This window comes from Triticum dicoccoides, chromosome 3B, assembly GCF_002162155.2.
Source record: "Triticum dicoccoides isolate Atlit2015 ecotype Zavitan chromosome 3B, WEW_v2.0, whole genome shotgun sequence".
Lineage (NCBI taxonomy): Eukaryota > Viridiplantae > Streptophyta > Magnoliopsida > Poales > Poaceae > Triticum > Triticum dicoccoides.
In genome coordinates, this window is record NC_041385.1 from 450,361,944 (window position 1) to 450,373,384 (window position 11,441).

Sequence of the window (11,441 nt, forward strand, 5' to 3'; positions counted from 1 at the left end):
CTCCCCGCCACCTTCTCCCCGGCTGGAGCCCGGCGCCGTCCCGCCCCCCACCTTCTCCCCGGCTGGCTCCTGGCGCCGCCCCTCCCCCACCTTCTTCCCGTCTGGCTCCCGGCGCCGCCCCTGCTTCCACCCACCATCGCCGCCACGCCCCTGCTTCCGGCTGCCATCGCCGCCACGCCCCTGCTTCCAGTCGCCGCCACTGCTGCCCCTCTGCCTTCTTCCATGGCGGACCAACCCTGTTGCCGTGCCACATGGTCAAGGTCGCGTAGGAGAAGCTGTCCCTGGCCCAGCCGATGTGGCCCGGCACCCGGAACGACATTCTCGCAAATTGAAGGCTGATCTAGAGGCGTTGAAGAGGGAATGTTCTGAGAAATCGAAGCAACAGACTGAGCTAGCACTTGAACTGTTTGCTGCACATGCTGAGCGGGATTCCTACAGGCACGAAATTGAAGAATTGAAGTCATCACGGCAAGAGTCATCTCGGCAAGAGTCATTTCAGCCAGAGTTAAGCAGACGGCAAATAAAATCTGTAACCCCCAAACGTGGGGACTGGATCAACATGGAGAAGGAAGTAGAAGACGAGATGAAGTTTCTGAAAGAATCAAATGCAAGCTTACAGGTACATTTGAAGAGCACTCAAGAGGCAAATATAGAGCTTGACCACCGCCGTGCCCCTGCGCCCTAACCATCGCCGATGTCCAACGCCATGGTGCCTCCCATGGCGGCCGTTCACTGCCGCCTCCCTGGGCTGCTCAACAACACAGCGCCGAGTCATTCAACGCTGCAGCTCTACCGCCATTAGCAACTCTGACTTTCATGGTGTGGTTCCGGAGGTTCAGGGCTCCTTTGATTCAAAGGAATTGCATAGGATTTTTAGAGGATTTGAACCCTTAGGAAATTTTTCTTCTAATGCTTGTTTGATTCGTAGGATTGGCATCCTTAGGAATTTTTCCATAGTATCCATTTGTACTACATTTTGAAGGAAAATTTCCATCCACTCAAACCTATTTATAGAATTCCTTTGTTTTTCCTGCGCTATCAAACATTCTTTCAAATCCTGTAGGATACTATAGGACATGCCATCCTATTCCTACATTTTTCCTATTCCTTCATTTTGACAATCCTGCGAATCAAAGAGGCCCTCAGTTTTTTCAGTGTATGTTTTGTACACTTTTTAGTTCACCTACTTAACGAATGCATGTCTAGTTTCCTCTCTATTTCCCCATGTCAATTGCTGAAAATATTATCAATCACGTCCCCCTCAGTCCAAGTATGTTAGCCGCATGAGATAAAAAAATCAGCTGCTTTTAACTGAATAAAATGTCACACAAGTTCAGTTATATCTGTTACAGGAGTTCAAAAATCTGAAGAAACAAAGCTCAAACCAAGTTAAAAAATTGTTTTCCTTCATAAATTAGTTGTTTTTTGGTTAATTCACTGTTATGGACAGTACAAATACACACTGTTGTGTAGTACATGTGTGTATTGTAATTGTGGTTTGGAGCTCAGAAAAAAGATAACAAAAAGGTTCATAGAATAACCCAAAACATTCGGTAGTTTTGTAAGCCCAAATTTGAGTTCAACATGTTTTCTAACATCATCTCATTAAGAACCCCAGAAACGGTTCAATGTGTGTGTTCAAAAAAATAGTGTGGATATATATAAAAAAATTAGTAGCTCGGCAAAAATAAGTTTAACCGATTCAGTGCAAGTTTTGCTTCTGAAAACTGGCATTGTTCATCATGTACTGATCCATTTGAACTATGGATGTGTTTGAAAAAATGGATGTTCAGCATGTACTGAAAATGCCTTTAAAAAATGAGTAAATAGCATCAGTGAGTTCTAGTACCTATATTGCAAAAGTTCATTGACAAAAGAAATATCAGTACCTATATTGCATAAGTTCATTGACAAAAGAAATATCAGTACCTATATTGCAAAAGTTCATTGACAAAAGAAATGCATGTCTAGTTTCAACTTTTTTTAACCTTTTTGTCTCTAAATTCTGCATCTTTTTTTTTGTTTACAGACTATACACATGATACTTGTACTGGGACTAGAGTACAAGTATTACTTCCATGCATGTTCAATTGAAAAAACACTTTAAGTTTCAGGAATTGAAGAATTCTTTTAGGAAGAAATAGCCTTTTGAGCTACTGTTGATGGCTGGCATTTGTGCCCCGAAGGTATTTTTGCTTATTCCTAAAATAGAAAAATTGCATTTCATAATTCGCCTATCTAAAGCTGATTTCACTCACTTATGTTACTATGTTCTTTCTAGCACACAAGATGGTGTGTTAATCTCTATGAGAGCATAGGATGTCTAAATGCAAAAGTAGTTCCATAAAATGTCATTGTGTTAAAAAAATGCACAAACTACTCTGTTTTGGGGTACCTCACGGTAGTGTGTATTGTATGCCTTCTGAACACTGATGCATGATGTTCTTTGGTACATGTTTTCAGTACGAGTTTGGAAGGGCGGGAAGTTCTATTGCTGGCAAAACATACACTTTGTACAAAAGAAGGTAAAAACATACACCCAGAAATACATGATGTTCTAGATGTATTCTAGGTGGTCCGGTGCCGCTGCGTCTAGCGGTCCAACCTTGCCGCCCGAGGCCGTTCACTGTTGCCTCATTCTTGTTTTTAGTTCAGTGAATTTCTTATTTTATTTCCCTTCAATTTCTAATTCTTTTTCAGTTCAGTCAGTTTCCATATACATAAGCTTTTGCTGAGTGCATGCCATGTGTTTGCTAAAATCTCAGTGCACTCGCCTACTAGTTTTGATGTGTTCATGTTCGTTTGTAGCTAATGTAAAATCTGGTTCGCTTGAGGCAGGGACAAAGAAGTGAGCAAAAGGGAGAAATTGATCAATTGCTCATTATGCAGCGGTGGTTTCCTATGCACATGTTGACACACCGTATCATGAAATGGGAATGATCAATTTCCTCTCATAGGATTTGCTATAACTGTGTACACCTTTGTAAGCTTTTTCAGTTGCTAGCAAAAATAGATTTGTAGCAGTTCAACATAAAAAGTGAAATCAGTTAGTTGATGAAAATAATCCACTTAGATACGTATACACTGCAGTACCAGTTCGGTACAAAAAAATTCTGCAGTTCGTTAAACAAAAATAGAAACACATACTGTGGTTTAGGGCCTAGACCACAAACACTTCAGTAATTAAAACAGTTCAAAATATAGTTCCAATAGTAGTTCAGAGTTCAAATATAGCTACAGTCAACCAATTTGGATTTTTTCAGATGTTGAGAGCGAAGAATGCACTTCTCAGCTCAGAAAAATAGCTGAAGAAAAGAACTATAACTTTCTGTATGCTTGTTTTAAGTTCTTGCATCAAGTGACACCAAACCTGTTTGATGGAATATTCACAAGGAATGATCAAAACAAAAGTGACACACTCAGTTCAAAATCTAATTTTAGAACAGTACAATTTTTATTTTCGATGTGTTCTGCATTTTAGGTGGTGGAAAACCAATAAGTGCTACTACTGGTGTACACCAAGTTCAAGGATTTTGCCATGCTCGAGCATCCACTGGCTCCGACCTCCACCCGCTGCCGCGCGCCTGGGATCCGCAACCTCCAACCTCTCGTGGGCCTCAGCTGGTTTCTCTGTCCCGAATGCCGCCGCGGGCCTCCCTGCAGGATGGCTTCGGTTCCCTCTCCAGATGCGTCTATGCCAACCATCTCTACAGGCTACCCTATTCCTTCGCTGGACTACTCCTTCCACCAGCAGCCCCCCTAGCAAACCGCATGTCTCATATTTGTTCTTATTTTCTTGCAGGATGCATCAAAAAGCCAGATTCACAAATTCATCTCCTATATGCTTTTCAGTTCATGGACTTCCCATTGGTAAGTCCAATTTATTTTGTGTTTTAATCTTCTTCCTATAGCACTTGTGCTAATTCGTAGTGATGGGCACGTAAATTTTGTAGTCTTACACACACAAAATGCTTGAAGTTCAATGACTGATTCTTAGTAAGTACACTCTATTTTGGGGAGTGCACATCTTGCTTAGAAAACATGGATAAGTTCATGAAGAGAAAAATCATACGTTGAAAATCTAGGAAAGCGGTAATCCATAGGCCCATGCCGCAGTGCTGATGCATACATGCCTGCTTCTACCCGCAGTTTTACTAGTTGTTTGTTGAACATTCCACTGTGTGTTTTTTAGATGCTAAGTGCCAGTGCCACGGTTGATGGTGGTATACATAAAAACAATGAAGTGTTGCAGTGTAGCTGAACTAGAGCATCACAGGCTAATTAATTGTAGTTTCTTGTTGCGCAATGACAGTTTGTGTGCACCATGCGTGTAAGAATGTTGTTGCTGGATGGCCAAAAAAACAGAGCTTAATTAGTCTCTACAATACAATGGTTGGCTGGAGATTTCTTTTTACTTGTCCAGAGAAAATTATATCTATACTATGTGTATCAGTTCATGATATAATTTTTCACCAGTTCATAATTTCTTCTTCTTATGATAGATAAATACACTAGTTAGGATCTTCATTGCTGGATCCTGTCGTCGGTGTCGATAGCGTCCACGAGCACCAACACCTCACATCCGGCGTGAGCAGCTCCTGAAACTATTTCTTAACGTTGCTACAAGTCTGCACTTATGGTTCAGTCCTACTAGTACTGATGAAATATAGACTTGAGTGGAAAATTTAGTTGATTCATTTTGTGAACACGTATCCGTTTCAGTGTTAAAAATAGGAACACAATAAGTTAACTTTACAAGTGCATCAGTTCACCTTGAATGAAATACATAAGTGCACCATCAATTTTTCCATCAGTTCACTTATTAAAAAAACAGAAAGTTGGTTGTGTAAAGAAAACTGAAGAACCAATGTCAGTCTAGAAGTTCAGTAGGTAACTCCAGGCAAGTGCACTCGTTAGAAAATTTGGGGTTTCCTATATTTTAGAGACTACAGAAATTGAGTTTGCTATGTTTGCATTACTTAACGTGTATGTATGATGTATTAAATTCCAGTGCAAAATTAGTGAAGTTCAGTACAATTTGTACTATAAAATACAGTACAACAAGCAATTCTTTTGAGTGTTTTTACACAACCAATGATGTTGGCATTTCACTTCAAGGATGCAGTCCTGTGGTATAGCAACTTAGTAACTAGAAATAATATACATCAGTTCAAAAAATACTTGCCATGAGTAGTTAGGAGTTTATTTGGGCTGGTTAGCAATTCGGTAACTAGAAAAAGGATACTTCCAAATATACTTTCCATAAGTATTTAACCACTGACCTGAGAATTAAACATGATGCTCAGTGTATTCTCTCAATCTTAGTTGTCTTGCCTCATATGAAAAAATAGTGTTATATTATATGGTGCTAATTTACATCAGGTCAAGATGCATCCTTTTCATCAGCTCAAGATCATTTGGTTCAGTTATTTCTTAAAAAAACTTTGAATTAAAAACATGAATAAAGGTGCATTCTTCTGGCTGCCCTCGGCGATGCTCCCCACCACCACTCTGCCTCGTCCCGGTGAGTGGTCTGGCACCGTTGCGTCCAGCGGTCCAACACCGCCGGCCGAGGCGATTCACCGTTGCCTCATTGTGAGTTCGCTGTCAAGAACAAGCTAGACCACCTACAGTCCCCGGTGGTCGCCTTGGCCTCCCTCGACCACAAGCCCATCCACCATGGTTACTGGCAGCCGTCAAAGTGGAGCGCGGACAACAGTCCAAGTTGATGCATGATCCCCATTCCTTCTCCCCCTGGGTGCCCCTCCACTCTTTTTTAAACTGAACCTAAACACCTGTACTACTATCTCATCTACTAAAAATGAAGACGTCGTCTCAAATGTGTGGAAAGAATTGCATTGTATTTTGTGCTTGTGAGTTGCTCAAATGCTTGTTTGCTGTTGTTCATATTCGCATGTGAAAAAAGTTTATGTAAATTATGTGGCTAGTATAGTTCGGAAAAAAGTGTGGAGATGACAAATCTAAAGTTTACTTTCCAGGAACTTTGCTTGCAACACCTGGACAGGTCAAAATTTGTGGCACGTTTAGTACAAAAAAAATGTGGAGATGAAGTAAATTTGAAACTTTGCAGGGGCTGGGGGTACTTCACTACTAAATTAACATTGATTCAATATGTACTCCCTCCGGTCCTTTTTACTCTGCATATTAGGTTTGTCTTAAGTCAATCTCATCCAACTTTGACCAAGTTTATATAAAAAATTATAGATTTTCACATAACAACACCAATATCATTAGATTCATCTTGGAATATGTTTTCATATTATATTTATTAGATATTATAGATGCTAATAATTTCTAATATAAATTTGGTCAAACTTAGCAAAGTTTGACTTTCGGCAAATCCAATGTGCAGAGTAAAAAGGACCGGAGGGAGTACTAGATGTTCTTGTACTAATGCTCAACAGTAAGTCCATGTATTACTACATGAGAAGTAAAAAAATTACTGCTAGTGAGAGTTCATTTAAATCACGATGTCTGAATCGAGGTTAGCCCCTGCCACCATGCTCCTACACGGCCGGGTGGTCATGATGATTAGCAGTACATACACAAAACACCAATGTTTGCTTGATGGCCATTCCTGATCTACATACTTACGTAAGATGCATACATCTATGCACGTGTATTGATGAATTGGTTTACTAGTAGAACCTTGTAAAGATATTCCCACTTTATTGTATACACGTAGATTTTTGAAATTAGTGTCTGCTGATGTGGCTCATATGCTTGAACTTACATCTATCAAAAAATGACATGTTAATTTCATGCACGGCCGCCGCGGTTTGCTTGCATGTGTAGGAGTAATATGTAGTTGCAGATTAGCTATTACTCTCACTCGGCATGGTTTGGAGGAGTGCTACCTAGTTGCACATTGTATCAGGTGTTTCTTTTACTGCTCTGCTGCTGATTCTTGGACACAGTATACTTTCTCATATGTTTCATTAAATAGAGCACATGAAACCTAAGTCAGTACTTAGTAATGTCAATTTTGTGATGCATTTTCTTTCCGTTTAGGACCTGCACGAGTTTCGGCCAAGGAACCATCATCGGGAAGCAGGGTGTCCCCTGAGTTCTGTGCAACAACGGTCATTGAACTCGGTAAGCCTTGCACAGATAGCATGTGCAATGATGAATGCATGAAGATCTTTCCAGGTCCTGGCGACTGTGAGAAAGGCAAGTGCTTATGCGGCTTTTGCTAAAGAAGAAAGGCCTAGCTTAACTGGCGTAGGAGTACTCAAATCAGGTGTCGATGTTGTGGAGGCTTTGGATCTTTCCCTAGTTATGGTGTACATGAATAATAGTTCACATGGATAAAATTTTTAGCTATGGTGTAGCGGCTCAACATGTATTATATCATCAATGCATAAAGAAACACGTACAAAGTTCAATATGTGTATAGAGAAATTTGATACCAGTTCAAAGAAAAACATAGCATCAGTACTCAATATGTGTATAAAGAAACATCTACAAAGTTCTGTACAAGAATAGGGCGATGGTTTTTGTGTTGAGGTTGGTGCTATGGGTAATACGATTCATGTACATGTATTATGTGTGGAAAAAATTTCTGTCAAATGAAAGGAAAAATGGTTTAATTAAAAATATTGATCAATACGAGTTAAAAAAGGTGGTCTGTTCGGAATAAAAGAAATGACAGAAATTCAAATTGTAAAAGTTCAAGCAAAAGGAAACCCCATGCAATTCAAATGGGAAAAGTACAAGTCGTAAAAAAAGAGAAGTACAGAACATCATTGTAAAAATGTTTAGTTCAAAAAAAGAATAAAAAACATTTTCCTTTTGAAAAAAATATCATTCAGTTCGATGATATAAACCATGCAAGTACAGGGGCGATGATACAATAAAACCGTTGAAAACTTACGAGCAAAAATATTACCCAAAATAGAGTAAAGTCTAGTATGTTAAAACACGCTCAGTACAAAATCATATGGACATCAATTCAATTAATCTTTTTTCAAAACCTTTCAAAATTAGTCTATGAAGAATACATCAGTACAAACGCACACGTAGATCAGTACAAGTACTCTGTTTTTTCTGACGGAAAAACAGTATGATGGGTCTCACCGTAATCCAAATTACTCTTCAACGGTTGCGAATTTGAGAAAATGTTCAACATGACTAAGTTTTTTATTTTTGATATCTTTCCAAGGGTATATTATTTGCCTCATTTCGACAAACTTTAAAAAAATCGCGTTCGAAATCAAATTTGACTATATTCGAATTCGTTTTTAACCGTAAGGAATTAGAAAAACATTTCAATACAAAAAAGTTGCGCATTTTCCATAGCTTTCCAACATCGTATCATTTGCGTCAATCCGACACACCGTTTGCAAAAAATCGTGAAAATACGTTTCGCCTAGAATTTCACCGTTTTTCAAATTACTTTTAAATCGTATGGAATTAGAAAAGCAATAGATATATGGAAGATGCGGATTTTCACCAGCTTTCCAACGCCATCTTATTTGCTCAATTCTGACAAACCATTTGAAAATTGAGTCCAAAATATGATTCACGTTTTCGGTTTTGAAAAAAAATGGATTTTTCAAAACTGCTCTTAAACCATAATGATTTTTCAAAAATGTTTAGTATACTTGAAATATAGTTGTCAAGAGCTTTCCAACGATATATTACACGCCCTGTTCCGACAAAAAAATTGTAAACATTTTTTGAACTAAAGAATACGATCTGTTAAACAGAAATGGAAGTATCAGTTCATACCGCTCGAAAACATCAGTACAACCGCCTGAAACCATCAGTTCAAGTAGGGTAACAGAATAATATTATGTTACGTGTAACTGAATAGCCCAGATGTGTATATATATATATATATATATATGACATGAAGAAAGCAGTAGTAATAAAACTGAACGATCATTATGCTATGCTAACGGATGGGTCTTGTCCATCACATCATTCTCCTAATGATGTGACCCCGTTTATCAAATAACAAGACATGTGCATGGAGAGGAAACTTAACCATGTTTGATCAATGAGTTAGTCTAGTAGAGGTATACTAGGGACACGGTGTTTTGTCTATGTATTCACACATGTATCAAGTTTCCGGTTAATACAATTCTAGCATGAATAATAAACATTTATCATGATATAAGGAAATATAAAATAATAGCTTTATTATTGCCTCTAGGGCATATTTCCTTTATTCTCCCACTTGCACTAGAGTCAATAATCTAGTTCACATCGCCATGTGATTTAACACCAATAGTTCACATCGCCATGTGACCAACACCCAAAGGGTTTACTAGAGTCAATAATCTAGTTCAGATTGTTATGTGATTAACACCCAAAGAGTACTAAGGTGTGATCATGTTTTGCTTGTGAGAGAAGTTTAGTCAATGGGCCTGCCACATTCAGAGCCATATGTATTTTCCAAATTTTCTATGTCTACAATGCTCTACATGGAGCTACTCTGCTAATTGCTCCCTCTTTCAATATGTATCCAGATTGAGACTCGGAGTCATCTGGATCGGTGTAAAAGCTTGCATTGATGTAACTCTTTACGATGAACTCTTTATCACCTCCATAACTGAGAAATATTTCCTTAGTCCTCTTAGGTAACTAAGGATAACTTTGACCGTTGTGTAGTGATCCACTCCTAGTCACTATCATACCCCCTTGCCAAACTCATGATAAGGTACATAATACAATGAAAAAGTATGAACATCGACAACTGGAATGAAGTGTGTGAACATGAATGTAATGTCGGTGGAAATACGTACCCCCCACCCCAAGCTTATGCTTTTGGCTAGCTTGGTAATCACCACCCGTAGTAGCCGTTCGGTCCCATGTAAAAGTGTTGTGGCGGTGGCACCTAAGCGTCCCACTCCTGAGTTTCCTCCGCCGCTACTTGGGCGTTCAGGTAAGCGATAATGTCCACTGGTACGACGGTGTATCCGTTCCTGGCGTGAGAATCAAACAAAGCTGGTGCAGGCAACGGGATGTTGTTAAAAGAATCTGCAGCATCACTAAAGTGGTGAGCCACCATCACCTAGTGATCTAGATAAACTCTGGGCAAAGGATAGTCATCATGGCAAATAATTAAAACATCTTGCTAGGCGAGTGGCATAAATACCACCATGGATTTTACCCTTAGTTCTATTAATGTGCAGACGACATGCAACAATAGCCCCTAGGTTAAAGGTGTGATCATTGTGAAGTGCACGACGTATAATGGTGAGGTCAGGGGTGTCGGTGTCAAAACCGGCGGATCTCGGGTAGGGGGTCCCGAACTGTTCATCAAGGCTGATGGTAACAAGGAGTAAGGGACACAGATGTTTACCCAGGTTCGGGCCCTCTCGATGGAGGTAAAACCCTACTTCCTGCTTGATTAATATTTATGATATGGGTAGTACAAGAGTAGATCTACCACGAGATTGTAGAGGCTAAACCCTAGGAGCTAGCCTATGATGGTATGATTGTAATTGTGATCGGCCTTCTAAGGACCAACCTCTCCGGTTTATATAGACACCGGAGAGGGCTAGAGTTTACATGGAGTCAGTTACAAGGAAGGAAATATAATATCCGGATCGCCAAGCTTGCCTTCCACGCCAAGGAAAGTCCCATCCGGACACGGGCCGAAGTCTTGAGTCTTGTATCTTCACGCTTCAATAGTCCGGACGTTGCACACAGTCCGGCTGTTTGGATACCCCCTAATCCAGGACTCCCTCAGTAGCCCCTGAACCAGGCTTCAATGACGATGAGTCTGGCGCGCAGTATTGTCTTCGGCATTGCAAGGCGGGTTCCTCCTCTGAATACTCCAAAGGGGTTATCAAACACATAGACCGTGTCCGGATCTGCAAGATGATGTTCGTATGGTACAGATCTGATTTGCTGACAATCTTCATGCGTCGTGCCCTTGCATCATGGCTCGGTCCAACGTGAACCGACGTTTCCTTCCCCACAACGACTCATGTTACGAGGCGGTTTTATTGGCACGTCCATCGAGGCAGAGATCGTGTCCCTTTTATTACGGGATTTTCCATCAATATGAGCGTGTGTGACCCCATGACGGCTGTTGGTATTACCCCATGTGTTTTTAGATAAGCCTCAAACGGTCACACCGGGGACTCTTGATATTCACCCTCTTTATAAAGGGGTCGAGACCTACGCCTCCTTCTTCACCATCATTGTGCCTTCTCGCACCTCAAGTTCTAACACCCAAAGCCTAAGCTCCACCCCTCCGGAATCCTCCAATATGTCCGGATCTGATCCTCAAGGCCGGTGGGTCACCTCCTCAATCGAGGAGAAGGACATTGCAAAGTTTAGGGAGGTCGGGTACCTAACTGCAGATATCCAGCACAGGCTTCCTGCCCCAGGGCAAGTCATCCCCACGCCGGAGCCCAATGAGTGTGTTGTTTTTGTCCCACACTTCCTTCGCGGTTTGGGTTTCA

The 11,441-nt window shown here is 40.5% G+C and overlaps 1 protein-coding gene across 8 annotated transcripts; it reads left to right on the forward strand.

The window, feature by feature from the left end:
- The first annotated feature begins 6 nt into the window (after nucleotides 1–6).
- LOC119276464 lies at nucleotides 7–7,526 on the forward strand. Of its 8 annotated transcripts, none has more exons than XR_005136629.1 (6): nucleotides 7–2,186; nucleotides 2,464–2,525; nucleotides 3,482–3,870; nucleotides 4,503–4,587; nucleotides 6,374–6,424; nucleotides 7,033–7,526. XR_005136629.1 is itself a non-coding variant. In XM_037557519.1 (6 exons), exons 1-5 carry the CDS (start codon nucleotides 2,163–2,165, stop codon nucleotides 6,398–6,400), a joined length of 390 nt encoding a protein of 129 aa, XP_037413416.1. In that variant the 5' UTR covers nucleotides 7–2,162; the 3' UTR covers nucleotides 6,401–6,424; nucleotides 7,033–7,526. The 8 variants fall into 8 exon arrangements, 5 of the variants coding, with proteins under 5 accessions (XP_037413416.1, XP_037413415.1, XP_037413414.1 ...); XR_005136627.1 differs by lacking the exon at nucleotides 4,503–4,587 and having other exon boundaries at nucleotides 3,482–3,690; nucleotides 3,803–3,870; nucleotides 6,374–6,505; XM_037557519.1 differs by lacking the exon at nucleotides 4,503–4,587 and having other exon boundaries at nucleotides 3,482–3,690; nucleotides 3,803–3,870.
- Nucleotides 7,527–11,441: the final 3,915 nt, after the last annotated feature.

What these genes read in the sequence shown, in the direction of transcription:
- LOC119276464 (XM_037557515.1), top strand. Translation starts at nt 2,163, where the DNA reads ATGGCTGGCATTTGTGCCCCGAAG. An exon ending in CTGGCATTTGTGCCCCGAAG is followed by an intron (nt 2,187 to 2,463) that starts GTATTTTTGCTT and finishes ACATGTTTTCAG; the next exon opens with TACGAGTTTGGAAGGGCGGG. An exon ending in TACACTTTGTACAAAAGAAG is followed by an intron (nt 2,526 to 3,481) that starts GTAAAAACATAC and finishes TCTGCATTTTAG; the next exon opens with GTGGTGGAAAACCAATAAGT.